This window comes from Cajanus cajan, chromosome 6 (assembly GCF_000230855.2).
Source record: "Cajanus cajan strain Asha chromosome 6, NIPB_CcT2T_4, whole genome shotgun sequence".
NCBI lineage: Eukaryota > Viridiplantae > Streptophyta > Magnoliopsida > Fabales > Fabaceae > Cajanus > Cajanus cajan.
This window is the reverse complement of record NC_138522.1, coordinates 43,124,222-43,142,971: the sequence shown is the minus strand read 5'-3', so window position 1 is coordinate 43,142,971 and position 18,750 is coordinate 43,124,222. Positions and strand designations below refer to the sequence as shown.

At 33.7% G+C, this 18,750-nt stretch overlaps 3 protein-coding genes across 3 annotated transcripts; 2 read left to right on the top strand and 1 right to left on the bottom strand.

Moving 5' to 3' along the window:
* Nucleotides 1-3,669: 3,669 nt before the first annotated feature.
* On the top strand, nt 3,670-7,498 carry LOC109797558 (double-stranded RNA-binding protein 1). Its single transcript, XM_020357630.3, has 3 exons — nt 3,670-3,840; nt 4,200-4,462; nt 6,159-7,498. The coding sequence occupies exons 1-3, from the start codon at nt 3,816-3,818 to the stop codon at nt 7,194-7,196; spliced, it is 1,326 nt and encodes a 441-aa protein (XP_020213219.1). The 5' UTR covers nt 3,670-3,815; the 3' UTR covers nt 7,197-7,498.
* Nucleotides 7,499-10,212: 2,714 nt separating this feature from the next.
* Nucleotides 10,213-14,988, top strand: RGTA1 (RAB geranylgeranyl transferase alpha subunit 1). Its single transcript, XM_020357566.3, has 8 exons — nt 10,213-10,397; nt 10,490-10,643; nt 10,718-10,878; nt 11,039-11,143; nt 11,691-12,476; nt 12,597-12,777; nt 13,350-13,533; nt 14,145-14,988. The coding sequence occupies exons 1-8, from the start codon at nt 10,282-10,284 to the stop codon at nt 14,531-14,533; spliced, it is 2,076 nt and encodes a 691-aa protein (XP_020213155.1). The 5' UTR covers nt 10,213-10,281; the 3' UTR covers nt 14,534-14,988.
* Nucleotides 14,989-16,753: 1,765 nt separating this feature from the next.
* On the bottom strand, nt 16,754-17,847 carry LOC109797023 (uncharacterized). Its single transcript, XM_020356904.3, has one exon. It carries the CDS (start codon nt 17,652-17,654, stop codon nt 16,998-17,000), a length of 657 nt encoding a protein of 218 aa, XP_020212493.2. The 5' UTR covers nt 17,655-17,847; the 3' UTR covers nt 16,754-16,997.
* Nucleotides 17,848-18,750: the final 903 nt, after the last annotated feature.

The window sequence follows — 18,750 nt, the reverse complement described above, 5'->3', positions numbered from 1 at the left end:
AAACTTCGTCTTTCATCTACTTTCATTTCAACAAACTGTTAGACGAAAACACACTTGTCCACCATTTTCGAAGAAAACATTTTTTTATTTGGACGATAAAACCTTTCAGACGGAAAACTAACTTACTCAACTTGTTTCTTGAAGTAGATGATCATTTCTATCGGACGCAAAAAGCTTTCTAGTCAGACTAGCCTGCACAAGTTTTTCACAAAGCTTGAATATTCTTCTTTTATTAAAAGTAAAATGAGCATCTTTACAAAATGATTTTGAAAAATCTTCCTTCGAACACACACATTCAACCCCCTTTCTGTGTGTATTCCCGCTAACTTCATATTTCACTACAATAATACTAATTCAAAGGTTAATTAATATTTATTTTAAACTACAAAATACATATTTATATTTTCAATAAAATTCATGATTTTAACTATAACTTGACCTTTTCATTCTTTCAAACTTCACGTCCACTTACTTTTCATCCTTCTGATTACAACTAAGTATTTTCTAGATTTCTTTTCCCATACTAATTTTGGTTATAGGTGATTTTTTCAGTCATGTGATTTCTTTTTCTTCTGAATTCTAAGTTCAATAATAAGGTGCTGAATTATTAGTTGGTGTCTTTGGTTGTTCATTTTCATAAACATTTGGTTTCAAAACTATGCATGGTGTATTATTACTACAATTTTTGAATATAACTTATGAGTTAATAATTTATACACTGTCAGTGTAAAGTTTTTTTACACTGACAACTAATTATATCTCTTAATTGTGCCATGTCACTGTAAACACATTTACTTTTAACAGTGACATGACATAATTAAGAGATATAACTGGTTACTAGTGTAAATTTTTTTTACACTAGTAGTGTATAAGTGATTAACTCATAACTTATTGCTCTTATTTGTAGGGAAACATGTTGCTGCAGTTTGAATATTCCAAAAAAAAAAAATTTTGAGATATAAGTTTTTTTATTAGTTGCATCTATTTCGTAAAATAATTTTTTTATATAATAATCTTTATAAATAGGAAATACATAATTAGTAACATTTATCTTATTCTCATGTTTTCCATTACTTTGTAGACAAACTTTAAAAAAAATGCAAAAAATATGATGCTTACACTTTTTTTTAAATTTTGCATTCTTCTATTTAATGTTTTAATGAAGATCATGTCATATGATATTTGAATAAATCAACAAACACATTTGGATATATTTACATTAGTATTTTTTAGTTGATAAGGATCTAAACTATTGTGCTGGTATATATAATTTATACTCATTAATAAATTCATAAAAAAAATCATCTGTAAATGTAGATAATTCATGAAATCAAATTATCTAGAAAACAAAATTAATAAATTATTATTCACTTTGAATCATTTAACAATTGTAAAACATGAAACAAAATTGTAGTTAAAAAAATTAAATTTGATCCCATTTTAATTATTTTTATTTTACATAAATTAATGGTTCTCTTGATATATTGAGTTATGTAGTATTTACTCTCTTACAAACAATTTTAACTTTTTTTTTTCCTTTTTAAACTTAAATATCTTTATTCAATGATTTTATTAATAAATTTTAAAAAAAAAATTAAATGTGTCCCAATTGTGCACCACATGTACATATTACTTACTAATTTTAATTATAAAAGACCATACAGTGAATAATTTCCCAAAACATTTTCATATTAATATTTAAGCCCATTATATTATACTCTAACTAAAGATAACACTATTCAAAGTTAAACATATTGTTATGATATATCAAATTTAATGCAATAAGATAAGTAATATTTCAGGCATCGAGTAAAGTTTCGTATATTTAAACTTTAACTTGGTTGACAGCATAATCAGTAGGCATGACATGATTGGAACATTGTGACTTTATTTATATTTTTTAATTAATAAAGACTGAGAGTTAAGTCTTATAAAAATTTATCTTGATTAATACATGCTTTTTTAAGACCAAAAGGAATACTTAGAACAGTACTTAAAACTCAAGTCTTGAACACTTTTTACACAGTCTTTTGAATATATAAGACAACGGGAATATGGTCAAAGAATAATATTCATGTGGCTCACACAAAGTCAACCACAAACACATCCTCCACACTTTCACCTCCACAACAATGAGCATTTCTAGAATGTCTCTATCACTCAACAAAGTGTTTCCCCCCTCAACTCCACATTGCTAGGTTCATATCATTCCACTACTAGTTAGATTTTCCCCTCCACTGATTTCAAACATTTTGTATATAAGTTCATTGTGAAACTAGGTGTCACAAACTAATTGGGATCCACTTCCATTCATTAAAAAAAATACACAGAACTTTTCAATGTCAACACATGCAAAAAAATAAGGACTTGACACTAAATCCTCTAACAATATTTTTTTACTTATTAGATAAGAAAAATTAAATACTTTGTATTCCTAAAACATTAGATGCATTAATTATTTTTATTTTAATTATTATATTGACTATCAAAAAAGTAGGTAACATCTTAAAAATATTGTAACTTCAGTACAATTTTGTACATAAAAAATCATTGGTTAAAAAATTATATTGACTTTTTATAATTAATTTTTATAAAAAAAAACTTGACCGATTATTTTTTCAGTAAAGCACTTTTTCCTATTAGTTACATTTAATATTAATAAAAGAATACTAAAGACATGTTTGATTATAAACTATTTTATATTTCGTAATTATATTCATAACTAAATAATACTTGATGAATAAAAATTAAAATATAAATTAATTTTATTTATCAATTTTAAAATAGTACGTAAATTATTTTTAAATAAAAAAATATTTTATATTTTTATAAATAATTATTAAAGATTTAATTATTTTATTAGTTCTATAATTTTATAAATTTTATTTTTTTAATCTTTATAATTTCATAAATTTTATCTTTTGGTGTCTATATATAACAATAAATGATTTAGACTAAAAATGAAAAAAAAAACATGTAAAAGAATTAAAACAGAACAATTTTTTATTATAAAGATTACACAGTAAATTTTATGAAATTGTAGAGATTAAAAGAATAATTAAACTATTGTTATAAAAACATCTACAATTTTTTAACTTTTGAGTCATATACTAATTTGCTCTCTGTAGTGCGATTACAGCTGATCGTTTTCTCCTATTGCAGAAATTGAACAAAGATTTTCTTGAAAATAAATTGCCACCTTAATGCACGTGAACTTAGAGGACCTGACCGATATGTCAAACCATGGTATTAATAAACATCTGCAAAGAGTGGAAGACTACAATTGAAAACGAAAAGTACATTTAACTACTCGCTGCGTGTTTGTTTTAGATTTAGAAACGTGATTTTTCACTCTCTTTACATTTACAAACTAATTTACATAGAAGCTACAATTTTTTACTTCTCACAAACGTGAATTTTCACGTCCAAAAGTTAAAGCAAAAACGCACTCATTTTATATCTGTGTTGTCGAAAAACAAAATTGAGTTGTTAATGTTTGGAGAGAAAAATGTGTGCATGTACGATTATTATTTGTTGTAGTATAGACGGTCAGATGAAGCCGAAAATAAAATCAAGGAAAGTGGAATTCCATCAAGTGGACCTGATCAATGGGCCTCTATCGGGTATTATGCACCCAAAAGAAGCGCGTCCTAGCCACTTAATAGAATGCGAGCGGCGTAGATTCTGGCATTGTTTGCACCGTACACACCCACTCTCTCTTCTCTTCTCGTCTCACCATATAAAAATTTCATTCACACTTAACCTCAATTCACATTCTCTTCAACTCTTGTTCTGGAACCGTCGCTGTTGAGACAATGCCCACTAACGAAGACTTCCAAGGTATTCTCTCTGTTTTCCCCTTTTTATTATTAAATTGTACGTAATTATTATGTAAGTTGAATAGAAATGTGTTTTAGGACAAAGAGGACTTCAGAAGGAATAATAAGTGATCAATTAGGTTTCGTCTTAAATTGTTTGGTTGAAAAATTTTAACTTTCATAGGGTAGGCAGAAATCTGATTCGGTTATCAATGAAATTGGTTAGCAGATGAATGAAAGATAGGGTCAAGATGAAGTTGAAGGTAGATTAGACCAGGCTTACTTGTCACGCTACTTGAATAGTTTGGGATCTTGCTTTTTGTACAGTTTGAGATCTTGCGTTATGCTAATTGCTTACATGATTTGTGATGTGTGTGTTAGGTGTTTCAAATTGTTATGTGTTCAAGAGCCGATTGCAGGAATATGCACAGAAAGCGGGGTTGCCAACACCTGTTTACGAAACTATTAAGGAAGGGCCTTCACATGAACCTTCTTTCAGGTCAACAGTGATAGTGAATGATGTTCGGTATGATTCTTTGCCTGGATTTTTCAACCGGAAGGCCGCGGAACAGTCCGCGGCAGAAGTTGCTTTGATGGAGTTGGCCAAATCTAATGCAGTTAATCAATCCATCACTCAACCTGTTGTAAGTAGTCTTTACTAAGTATAAACTTTTTGTTGTTTGCAAGGTCTGAGAGTACTAGTCATTTAGTTTTTACTTCACTTTAGCTGATTGGGATCTTTGAAGTTTTTGTTTTATGGGACAGTTTCATTGTATATTCTTGCCACCTCTAACAGTTAGCTAATGGTTACTTTTCATGGCAAGATTGGTGGACATTGCCTTGTTGATAATGATTGGCCTTCCCCCTCCTCTCTTTTCATTTGGAGGATGCCTTAACTTCCTTCTGCCTCTGTAGTCTGCACCTTCTGCTGCTTCTCATTTATAGTAGTAAATAGCAGAGTGGTAGAGTGGAGTGGCCCTGATATAGGCTTGAAAAACCTCATTTTTACCCTTGAAATCATACTATAATTGTGATTTCTCCCCTATTTTCTAATTCATTTTTTGCTTTTGAAACTGTTCTTCCTTGCCCATTCTGCAAAATGTTACCCATGTTTTTTATTTTTGTTCCTTCACACTTTGCAAGACAATATTTTTCCTGTGTTTCATGTTCACATTGTACTAATTTTACGTAATTTGTTATGTTCTCTTTGTATTAGTTTTACCGTCATCTTTCATTTTTTACTTCATTACTATGTTCTCATTGCTCTTAATGATAGTGATTGTGTGTAAACTGTGACTTATTATTTATCATGAATTTCTTTAATTATATTTTTTAATATTGTGCAGTATATTTTATTTAGTTTGCATTATAATATTTAAAATAGTGGTCATCCTTTTCTTGCTATCCCACTATAGGATTTTCAAAGTTGGCCTGTTATCTGAGTGAGATTGCTTACTATGTCTCATTAATATAATTTCTTTCATCATATAGATCTATCTCTTAAGTTTCCATCTGATGAATATTTCTGTTTGTTTTCTGTTTTTTTTTATGTTTATATTCCTGTACTTTTTAGCTCTACTGTTAGAAGAATTATTTATTGGAATGTCTGGATTTTGAGAAAAGAAAATACCAGCTTTATTTCTGGGGCATTGCCTGCCCTGGAATGAAAAGTTACTTTTGTTCAGTCCCACTGTAGTTGAAGTCATATGGTTCTTTCTCACTCATACATGAATCATCCTCGTCCTTTAACCCTGGTAATAATTTTGTACATGGGAATGGAAAAGAAGGGTAATAATTGGTTGAAAACCCAAACTAGAACACTTTTTTCTTGTTTTTGTTCAACCCAAGTTGATCATCCATACTATTTGCCACTCATCACCACTTTGTTTTTGTCCATTGACTACAGGCAGAAATATAATTGCCGCATATTTTTCACATGGAATATCGTAGATAGCCTCAAATTTTTTGCCAACATATCTGACTAAAATATTTGAATGCTTATTTACTCTTTGAATCGTTGATTGGTCACTGCCACTTCATCGTATCCAACAATCACCCATGAATTATTGGCAAAATTCTAGCTAGTTTTTTTGGCCACGTAGCACTACACTTTACAGATTACATTTTCGCTCACCTTAGTCATTTAATTCTTGAAATATGCTCAGTTATCTGATCTAATGCTTGAAGACTTTATAGCTTTGTTGCCCAATTTATTTTAGCCATTAATGATTGTATTGTCTCTTGACTACAAGACATTTATGTTCTGCATTATAGTCTCTTTCAGCCGTACAAGTTAATGTATATTTGCTGCCTCTGACATGCTAGTGGTGTTTATTCCAGCATGAAACAGGATTATGCAAGAATTTACTTCAGGAATATGCACAGAAAATGAACTATGCAATGCCTATGTATCAGTGCAAAAAGGATGAAACACCAGGTCGAACATCAGTATTTTCATGTACAGTTGACATTGGGGGAATTCTCTATATTGGAGGAGCAGCAAAAACAAAGAAGGAGGCAGAGATAAAAGCTGCTAGAACCGCTTTATTAGCTATCCAGTCAAGTGCATCTCATGCTTCCCAAAACCAGGTTGGCCATTCACAGTTGACAGTCATTCCAAGCAGAAAAAGGCCAACAGAATCTGCTGCCACAGCTGACGAGAATACAAATCCCCCAAAGCCCAAGAAAGCGCGGTTTAAAAAGAAATCTTCAAAGAGGAAACCCTGTAGGGATAAGGTGGTCCAAATTCATGCTGAAAATGTGGGGATTGGTGCAAATATCAATCATGAGGTAGAAACTCATGCAAGTGTTAATGGTGAATCTAGCATCCAGGAAATGAAATATGAAAGGTTCACTTCAGAAGCCATGAAGAATTTTGAGAATGGAATATATCGTGAGAAAGAAACATTGGCTCGGGAGGGTTCTTTTGCTCTGAACAGCCAAGAAGGGATTGTTGAAAATGGTAAGTCAGCAGAATTATATTCTAAGGAGAACAATAATTTTGGGACTGTTGTTACAGAACTATCTTCTGTGTCTAATGGAGACATACTGGAAATAAGTGTGGAGATAAACAAACAGCAATACAGTGGAGAAACCACTAATGGAGGCACACCAAAAACAAGTGTGGAGATGAACAAACAACAATACACTGGTGAAATCACTAATGGAAGCATGCTGGAATTAAGCGTGGAGATGAACAAACAGCAATACAATGGAGAAATCACTAATAGAGACATACCAGAAATAAGTTTGGAGATGAACAAACAGCAATACAGCGGAGAAATCACTAATGGGGACATACCAAAAATAAGTGGGGAGATGAACAAACAGCAATACCATGGAGAAACGATTTCTGACCAATGTATTGTGGGGGGTTGAAGAGAGTTTTAAATTATTAGAATGAAAGAAAGGATCGAAGCAATTGCAGTCATTTGTTAGTGTTAGGAACCTTGAGGATTCCAACTGTTTTTCTTTGTTGGGTGTCACTCAATTAGGAAAGTAAAATATAGGATGCGATGATTCTCAAAGCAAGTTGATAATTTAATGATGGTGTTTAACACCATTTATTTATATTGTATTAGTATTTTTGAGTTATCAGCTCCATTTGTCCGCGACATGGGACATAGATTTGGAATGGGTTTGAGTTTATATAAAAAACTGCTATTTTCTTTTGGAGTTTAGTTTTGAATTTGGAGTTTAGTTTTGAATTTGAAATGTGATTAATAAAAAATCATTGTTTGTATTAGTAATTGAAAACATATGAAGATTGTTCCTTTATGTTTAAGTCATATATAAGATTTTTGAGAAAAATGATCCAAATCTATTTATTTTATGAAAATGGATTGGTTACCTATTTGATTGATTTAGTTTTTTTTTTAATGATGGATTAGGTTTTTTTTTTATAATTAAACTGGGTCAATGTAATTCAATTATTTCCTTTATATTCATATGAATTGTTCTTGTAAAAAATTTGAACCAAATTGAATCGGTTGGATTAATTGAACTGTTTTTTCATAAAGTAGATTGATTTGATTTTTATTTTCAAAATGAATTAAGTTTTAAAATCTGGTTGGATTTGGAATTTTTACATACCCTTATTTTATATACATTTTTTAAAGGCTGAAATTTGAGGAATTTAGAACTTTAGATACATCAATTTTAAAACTTATATACAACTAACAATTAAACACCAACGTTCACTAATTATTCTCAAAATGCTTTTGGCATTAAAATTTACTAAGTGTTTTACTATTATTTTTTTAATTGACACAAACAAAACCAGATACATAATAAAAATCTGTTTTACATTGTGTATCTAAGTATCTCAATCACATGTGCAACAAAAAAATTTAACATGGAAACAAATTTTTGTTGCATATTAAAACCCAAATGTACAATAAAATATGTTTTTGTTGTGTATATGAAAATTGTTTTCATTATATTGTAGGAGGGGTCATATTTTTGTTAAAAAACAAATTTTTTAAAGGCTAAATACCTATTTTGGTCCCTTATAATCTTTTTTTGTTTCAATGTAGTCCCACTTTTATTTTTTGTCTCAATTTGGTCCCAAACTAATTAATTGGTTTCAATTTAGTCCCTAATAAATTAATTGGTTTCAATTTAGTCCCTAATAAATTAATTGGTTTCAATGTGGGACTTCCGTCCAAATTTCTTTAACGGAGTTAACTGTTGCATAGGTGGATGCCACGTGGATGCTACGTAGATGCCACGTGGATGACAATTTTTTGAAAACACCTGGAACCAGAATGGCCCGTTCTGAAACCAGAACGGCCCGTTCTGAAACCAGAACGGCCCGTTCTGAATCCAGAACGGGCCGTTCTGGTTGCACTTTTATTGTGTTAACTTTGCATTCGGAACGGCCCATTCCAGGTGCAAAATTAACACACTAAAAGTGCAACCAGAACAGCCCGTTCTGGTTTCAGAACGGGCCGTTCTGGTTCCAGACTGCTAAATTATAGTTCACGGTTATGAATCATGGAAGGAAAAAGACCCAAGGTACAAAACATTTCAAACACTGAATTTGGTAATATTGTCAATGGAAATTGATAACTTCAATTGCTAAACAGTTAGGCTATACAATGCAATGTATCACTAAAGGATGAATCACTTACTACCTAATTGACACTATACAGTAAAGGATGAAATGACACTATATTGTCAATGAAATGACACTATACAGTAAATGATGAAATGACATTATTAATTATATTTTAATTATGCTGTTATATCTGATATAATAAATATATTAATATTTTTTTATATTTTATTTTATTGTTTAATTGTTTTTTATTTTGTGGTAAAATTATTTTCATTTTTAATGAAGAAAAAATTTACTTACTTCAATAGTAAGTCTTGATAGATTTATTCTATTTAATAATTAATGTTCTATATCAAAATTTTAAGAATTTAATTGTTAAATTAAAAAGTTTTTCATGTATAGATCAAATTTATAAAAAAATTTAAAAAATTAAAAATCATATAATATTTCGTTAAATTAATTCAAATTAACATATAAAATATTTTTATTTTAAATGAATGTAAAAATTTAGAAGACACTAAAAGAAAACAAATTAATAATTTTATTATGTTTATCCTATTAATTTTTATCATTTTATTCTTCTAATTTTAAATAAGTTACAAAAAATTATAAAGTGACACTTAAATATTTCTTCAGATAGAAAGAGAAAAAGAAAAAGTTATTACTCTATTTATAAGACAATTGTGTTTTATAAAAATAAGTAATTTTAAAATTTTTACCATAAAAAATATTTTTCAAAATTATTACATTTTTTTAATAAAATTAATAAATAATTTTTTATTCTCAGTTTTGGAACAGGCCGTTCTGATTTCAGAACGACCCGTTCTGGTGTACTCTTGGTGTGTAAATTTTGCATTTGGAACGACCCGTTTCTGATACAAAATTAACACACCAAAAGCGCATCCAAAACGGCCCGTTCTGGTTTCAGAACGGGCCGTTCTGGTTCCAGGTGTTTTCAAAAAAAATTTCAGACATCCACGTGGTATCCACCTATGCATCTAGGTGGCATCCACGTGGCCAATAGTTAACTCCGTTAAAGAAATTTGGACGGAAGTCCCACATTGAAACTAATTAATTTATTTGGGACCAAATTAAAACCAGTTAATTAGTTTGGGACCAAATTAAGACAAAAAATAAAAGCGGAACTACATTAAAACAAAAAAAAGATTATAAGAGACCAAAATAGGTATTTAGCTTTTTTTAAAAGTGAAGAATTTAAATAGTAATTTGGGTAAAAGGCAGTAGAAATCTCCGACGCCCAAAATTAGGAGTTCAACTGCTAAGCCCATAAATGGGTCAAAGGCCTTTGTTAATTATATATAAAAATAAATAAATAAAAAAGCAAGATCTGCTCAAAATTAAAACGACGGCGAAGGACACATCGAGTGGCAATTCCGTTTGAAAATGCACGGTCGACCTCGCAAAGCGTTGAAGCCAGAAGATGAAGCTGCTTCTTCAGCCAAAGCTGAGAAGCTTCGTTCACTCCAAGCTCAGTTTCTCGCCAATCACCAGAACAGCATGTTGCCTCTTCTTCCTTCAACTCTCTCTTCCTCTCTCTCTCTTTTTCTTCTCCTTCGATTAATTCGAATCGCGCAAACCCTGTCGGTTGCAGATATAGCAAGGAAGCTCTAGATTTGAGCGCGAAGCTTCTAGAAATAAATCCAGAGTGCTACACGGCTTGGAATTACAGAAAGCTCGCCGTTCAACACATTCTCTCTAACTCCGATTCCGATCCCCAATCTATCTTCAGCGACGAGCTCAAACTCGTGCGTTTTCACTCTCCACTGGTTTAATTCAATTCAATTATTCGGATAAGTTTATTTTGTTTTTAGTTGTTTAGGTGGAGAATGCGCTGAGGAAGAATTTCAAGTCTTACGGCGCGTGGCATCACAGAAAATGGGTGCTCAGCAAGGGGCATTCGTCCATAGACAAAGAAATGCGCCTTCTCAACGATTTCCAGAAGGAGGATCCTCGGAATTTTCACGCGTGGAATCATCGAAGGTTAAAACCGTTCCCTTTTGATGTGCTCCTTTCAACAAGGGGAAAAAAAAAAATAATGCAATTGTGAAAAAAAGTTCAATTATCGTATTTAAAAAATTCAAAATAATTCTGTTTAACTCTACTAAGCTGGTGCCCTTTTTTGTGGCGATTTTACGGCCAGGTTTGTTGCTGGACTGATGGAACGATCAGAAGAGGATGAGTTGAAATACACAGAGAAAGTGATAGGGGCTAATTTCAGTAATTATTCCGCATGGCACAATCGTAGGTAGGCTTAACTAGCTTGAAATTTACTCGTTCACTCATTTAATTGATCAATAGTAATTAATTAGCTGCTACTTTGAACATTGAAACATTCTACAAGATTTTTATGTAGATGAACAAATGGAAAGTATATTATTGCATGTAGTTTGAAGATGACCCTTTTTGGTGCTTTATATAGTGACATGCTATGCTCTATCGAAATATAAACGTGTCCCATTTCCCACATCTTAAATGATCATCATACATGATGCAATAACTCCTATCGTTTGAATATGCGAGATATTTCAACATTGTAGGGAATTTTGTGGATCTGTATGCACTAAGTACTATCCTTTATAAGAATTGTAGGAAACCCTTTTTACTTTTTGGTTTTCATGCAGTGTTTCTGTTTTTGTTTTTGGGTCAAACCAACACCGTTCTTTAAGAATTGGTTTCATTGGATAAACTGCGATTCATCTTGATTAACTGCATTTTTTAATTGAAGCCAAAGGCCACAAAAGGTATATTGACTAGTTTATTTTATTAATACAAATTTCATTGGAAATTTTCAGCGTGCTTCTGTCCAATTTGCTGAAAAGAGAGGCTGAAGGATATTTCCCTAAAGAAAAAGTTTTGGAAGAGGAGTTTCAGCATGTCCACAATGCTATTTTTACCGATCCAGATGATCAGAGTGGCTGGTTTTATCATCTTTGGCTTATTGATCAAACAGTTAAAAATGAAGCTCCTCTACTTGTTTCATCTTGGCCTTCCCATGGATCTAGTATAACTATAATTGGGGACAATGGCCTTCGTGGTTGTGGTTTGTCTCTGCTGAATGGTACACAATCAGACAGTGGAACACTTCCAATTATTCTTTATTTCAATCAGGCTGTCAAAGGAATAAACTCATCCACAGTGGCTATTGAATCTGAACTTTTAACGAAGGAACTTGTTTGGAAACCACTTGCAATGAATAATTCAAGTACTGCTCAGGTTTGGGTTGTATATCTAGACCTTGGCAATATGGAGCTTCAACAGTCGAAAACTTACTCTGTAGAGATCAACATTGGACATTCTAGTGGTATTTTATCTTCAAATGGAAATCACTATGGTGATCCTTCCCAAATTTCCTTTGAAGTGTTTGTACAAACTGCAAATACGGAACCTACAGAAGGACAGGGTGGAAAAAGGACTACATGGAATGATACAAACTTCCAAAAAATTGATCATTTTCAGGAATTAGATTCCATTTTTACTGCTGATCAAAATCACCATATTCCAAAATCTTTGGATTGGTGCACTGAGGAAATTGTTAAAGAAATAACTAATTTCCGGGACTTATTGTCAGAGTATGACTGGTAAGGTTGATTTATTAAATGGATAACTTTATGGTTTGAAATGCCACCTTGGAAGTTTTACCCATGTTTTTGTCCCCTTGTTTCATTTCTAGCTAATACTGTGCCCTTTTCTTTTTGTAGTAAAATTGGAAAGCTTACGCTGGCTAGACTTTTGACTGCTCTTGATATGTTATCATCTCAACACGATGGAAGAAAATCTAACACTGAAGAAGTTCTTCAACTTTATACTGATCTGATGAAGTTGGATCCAACACATTCTTTATACTACAAGGATGAGCGTAGTCTGATATCACTAAAGCAGGTAATTTACTTTTATTCAGTATTAGATATCTATCATAACATGATACTGTTCCCCTTTCACTGTTGTTGAATTAAGATGTCAAATACTCATGTGAATTCAATATTCATACTTTGGATATGAATATTATAGCCGGCTAGAATAAATGGACCTTTTTTTTCTTGAATCTGTTCTCACATGAGTGTATTATGTTTTCAATTTGAAAACAGAAAGCATGGTTAGGATTTTTTTTTTTTTTTTTTTTTTTTGTGTTTGAAAAAGATTTTCTAAGATTCCCATTTGAAATGTGGGATAAAAAGTGAAACTGTATTTTCAGAACCAAACCTTCACTTTATAGAAAAACCAGTTGACTGAAGAAAAGGTATTTAGAAAATACAAGAATATTGTGATTTTCTAAATGATTTTTTTTTTCTCACACAATTGGTTTTCCCATTAAATTGCACTAGATTTTGGAAGCTCTTGCTAGGCCCTGACGGTGTACTTTTATATTTACAACTAGCTTTACACCAGTCAATTTTTCTATTTCATCCACAATAAGTCACTTTTCTCTCTTTTATATTTTCATAATTCTGCAGATAACTTCAACCAGGGATTCTTTACTACCATACTGCCACTACCATAAAGATGCAACAGAAACATTCACTGGCCATGTCTGTCTACGATTACAAAATCTATCATTGTCACGGATGGGATCCATTGAGAATTTATTGTGGGTGCAAATGCTAGACCTTAGCCACAATGAACTTCAATCCATTGAAGGTAGAACTCGTGTATCTTATAATTTTTCTGTAACTTCACTTTTCCCTCCCTTCAAATATGACCAGCGTGTATTTTTATTCTTAGTGAAGTCAGCAACATGGATTCTAGTATGCCATTAATCCTGGGTCGTAGATTCATGATTCATGAACCATTGAGCCCCCCTTATTTTTATACTTAACTGCATGCAATGAAATTACGGTCTTCTACTTTCTTTTTAACTTTCTCAACACTCCACAGGATGGTTTGCCTGTATTAGCAAATCACTAGTATTCTTCCTTCCCGTTTCTATCATTATTTTGCTAACCCCAAGTCTTTCCGAAGCCAATGATACATAAATTATCCACCTTTTGAATCTATATAGCTTCAGCCAGACTACTGATGTATATGTTTAGTGAAATTTAATAAATTCACCTTAATGATTTAGATTTTTTTTCTTGCAATATCCATTAACCCAACTATAGCAAACATGATTTTCTAGTTTTTATGCTGAGAATTTGAATCCTGAAAGGTTGTCTCTAGCTTAGGTTGTATCCTTGGTTAATCACTTTCGGAAAGTTTAGCCTTTGATGTTGTATCTAAAATAAAATGTCTCATACTAAATCTTTTGACAGGGTTGGAGGCCATGCAACTTCTATCTTGCTTAAATCTGAGTCATAATAAGTTTGGAAGCTTTACTGCTTTGGGGCCTCTCAGATTGCTCAAGTCACTTAAAGTGTTGAATATTTCATACAATGAGTTAGGCTCCCACTCAATTGACACAACAAGATACTTATGCTCTTCTCCTGTAGCTCATACTGAAGAATTTGCCTGGGACCGATTTGAAACCCTCACTGGCAGCGTTAATGCCACAAATTTTTGGGAAGCTTTCTTGCTATTTGGAAGCTTGGCATTGACAGAGTTAAACATATCAGGGAATGCAGTAGCTGATGAGAACTTCAGGTCATTTCTTGTTAAAGTCTTGCCAACACTCAAGTGGCTAGATGATGAGGAATTATCTTGAACTATCTTGGCTTTTAGGGATGCAGTTTTATCTTACTGGAATAATGTGAAGGTATACTTCCTTATCCAGAAGATTGTTCGTTGGGTTAACTTATCCTTGATAAAGGACATTTTTTAACCCGTTTTGCATTTGGTCCTTGTTGGCATTGGGTGCTAAACTGATAGTATGGATTAGACTAATAGAAGTGGGTATTGGGTAACATTTCTACTGTCTATACAAATACCAAACGACGACTTTGATGAGTAATATAAGCTCCTTGTTCAAATCTCAGTGCTTCGCCTTAGTCATGAAGAAGGTAGCATATATGATCCTTAAACATGTACACGAACTTTGATGTTAGGCTTGAATTTCTCTCGAAATTTTTTTTGGTGCACCGACACACGAAGGTGTAGTCCATCCTCCTGTGAAGGACCAAAGTATCATTTGTGTAACCAATCTCTTTCATGTTGCCTTGATGTTAAACTTGTATTTTGAACATTGCATGCTTAAAACGGTGATTATGACTTGCTGCCTTGCGAGGGGTGAATTGATTTATAAATAGAAGAAAAAAGAGTTTTTGAAATATTTAGGAATTTGAAGTTGTATTAATAACAATACATGGTCCATGCCATGTAGGGCAAGCTAAACCTTTCTAAGAATTGATAAATTAATTTATAATTGTTTATCTCATGTATTTCTGCGTGATTCGGAAGACCTTAGTTTCACAATAATTTCTACCCGGTATTGTTGATTATGGTCAAATTGAATCTAAAAAAATATATTTTCAAAAGGCTTCAAGTAATCCAAGTAAATAGCCATCATCAAAACCTTATTCTCCCGGTTTCCTTGCATTATGTTATGTTTGCCAGGAATAAAATAAATAGTTATAGTGCACGCAGCATTGCCAGAAGCTTGTAATGTGACTAGGGTTGTACAGTTTGTTTTGGATCCATCACTCATTCCTTGGTTCCGTTGGCTCTAATTGGCATCCGTGCTTATACTTCTACCAAAACATTTTGCCTTTTAATCATGAGTCACTAAGGAATTGCAGTTTTACATGAATATGTCAGGATTTGTTTGTGCCTTGTTTTAATTGGGATGATAAAAATGAAAAGGTTTTTGTAATTGTGCCTTGGCTCGTGGATATTGAATCTGGGCATTGCATATAAAACCAATTTCGGCACTCCCATTTCAAACTCTTTAAACCGAATGTTGATGCCTTTTATTTGGCTTGTATCCTGATAGCATGGTGACGTTTGCTCGCTACGTTTCATTGTCATAATGCATCTCATTCATTAACTAATCGCTTAAACAATGCTAGTTGTCTTTTGTTTGTCAAGTTGTTCCTACTGCTATGACATTTGTTAGTGGAGTGGGGGCAAATTTGACGGCATTTCACGTTCTTCCAAAACTTGTACTATTTGATGAGCTTGCTCTCTTCCAGTAAATTTGCAATAGTTAGACTACTGTAAGCATAAACTTGGAGGTTGCCATATTAACACACTAATAGTAATAATAATTTAGTAACACATCCTGATAGCCTACGGTCATTTTTGAAACAATTCCAATCCCTTTTAGAATTGGTCTTTTTGAAACCGGTAAAAAAATTCTAAACAATCATGTGCTTTGATATAATCCTTGGTGGATAATGGGCAGAACTAGCTATTGGAGGTATCAAGTGACTCGTAACCATAACCAACCAACAAACTATGCGTGTTTGATTTTGCGTTGAAGGCACAAGACGCCCGTCAGAAATGTAAAAACGAAAAACTATATAACCTAATTTGAATTTGGACGCGAGAATTTGACTAAAGTCTTGCTTAAATGCCTGTTTGGTTCCGTGTGTCACTCCCTCTTACGTCAAAAATCTGTTTGTTCAATTCTCCCTTCTTCAGTGGCTTCATAAAAGTAGGTTCGTACAAAAACAGGACTGCGTGATCCATTAGTAGTGCTTCAGTGATTTTTGGCAAAAGGAGGTCTCCCTGCATTCATTGCTTTCATGCGTTTGCAACTTAGTTATTTTCTTGAGTTTTGCGTTGGTTTAAATAGTTCTCAATTGTGCGTGCGATAGCAAGTTCAACGAACACAACAAAGACTCTGAACTCCAGAATTCGTCAAGCGGATCAAACCTAGAGGAATTTAAAAAATCAGCTCTTCACATTTCTTCCATCACCCGGCGACTACGATCTCACGACTTCACTCGAAGAAAGAAAACATAGGCCTCTTCGAAACATGAGAAGGTGCAAGAAACAAAAGCAAGGAAGTGCGAGGTAAGAGTTTTTACCCCTTCCTATTGCATTTTAACATACTGTAGAGTAGAAATCCTTTGGTGAAAATCATTTATTGTTGCTCAAAACCTAACATCCGATTACCGTAAGCATAATCAAAGACTAGAAAGTAGAAACAACAGAATTAATTAAACACAACGACGAAAGCGATCTCAAATCAAATCCTCACATGAAATTCGATAGCGAAATCGCTATGCCTACGACGAACCCAACCTACTGAGCGCTTCCTGAGCCACATTCAGTTGCGGCTCCAACTGAAGAGCCTCCTTATAAGCCTTTTTCGCCTCCTCTCCCATCTCGTTCCCCTCGTAGCACTCCCCTAACATGCACCACGCTCTAGGGTTCCTCGGACTCAGCTTCACCGACTCCGTCAAATCCGCGAGCGCCGAGTCAACGACTTTTGGCTCGTTCAACGCGATCTTGAGCTCCGCCCGCTTGAGCAGCGCGTCGCCCCTCTCGTCGGCGGCGAGGGAGCCGGCGGCGAGCGGGGAGAGCGCGGCGTCGAGCGCGTCGAGAGCGTTGGTGCGGAAGCCTTGGAGATCGAGCGCCATGGACTTGAGGAGGTGAGAGGCGGCGTCCTTGGGGTCGAGAGCGATGGCCTTTTCGGCCTCGGCTAGGGCCTGTTTGGCGAGGGAGGGGGAGTTGGACCTTCGGGCCTGGGCCAGGAGTTGGGCCCCTTGGACGAAGTGGCGTTTGGCTTGGACCACGCGTGGGTTTGGGGGACGGTTGCGGAGCTTGGCGTAGAGCCTCTGGGGAACGCCGTGCGTGGCAAGGAAGGAGACCACGGCGATGAATATGAGAACGACTTGCAAGGCGATGTCGCGGATCATTGCTTTCTTATCGTCTTGCTCCATTATTCTTTGCTTCTGGGATCTGCGGGTAGATGTGTGTTGTTTATTTGTAGGGTGAGGTGTGGCCAGCGGAATTTGATAACCTTTTCTTCTTCCTCTTCTTCTTCGGTCAGAGACTCTATGCGTAGACCGCAGCCCCTGTGTTACGTTTGACTTGTCTTTTTTACTTCCCGGGATCTAATGGACAAGCATTAATGCTAAGCTTTTGTTTAGTTTAAAAAACACGAAACATGATAAAATAAAATAAGGTAAATTCTACCCTCACAAAAGCACCTTTTAACAAATGATTTTTTTACTGAAATAAATTTTTTTTTTTAAAATTTGCCAAAATAATACCTGTACCAATTTATTTACAAAGTAGCATCTTTTACTGTTCACACTCAGAATTCGGTTCATTCTGAGCAATTAATTTTTTTTTTGCTCAGATTTCGGTTCCCGGAGAACCGAATTTTGAGTAGTATTTAAACTTTTTTTTCCTTTTCTGTTTGTAGCTCGGGGGTGTGTGAATGTTGTATCTGGAACGGCTCGTTCTCCAAGCAGAACGCGTAGTATGTTATTTTTGAAATTGGAATGTCCAAGCAGAACGACCCGTTTTGATCCATTTGTCATGTGTGTATTTTTTGAATCCGGAACGGGCCGTTCTAAAAGGGGAACGGGACGTTCTCCTTGCAGAACGACCCGTTCTCCTTTCAGAACAGCCCGTTGTCCTTTCAGAACGGGTCGTTCCTGATCCAGTTTTACACTATGCTCAGCTCCAAAAACGCAAAAAAAAAATAATAAAAAATTTAACAGCTCAGATCTCTCGGAATCGAATCCTGAGTGAACAGTGAAAGGTGCTATTTGGGTAAATAAAGTGGTACATGTACTTTTTGGGTAATTTAAAAAAAAAATTATTTTAGTAAAAAATTCTTTAACAAATACCGAACTATCATCCTATCGCAATTCACCGTGTAAAAACTTTTACGTTGTCTGCTGAACATATGTATTAAACCCTACCTTCTTTGTATAAATTAATAGTAAATAATAAGAGCATGGTGACGTATAGAAGAATTTTTTTAGAACTTATCTATTAAAAAGTAAATTCTTAATTTTTTTTTAA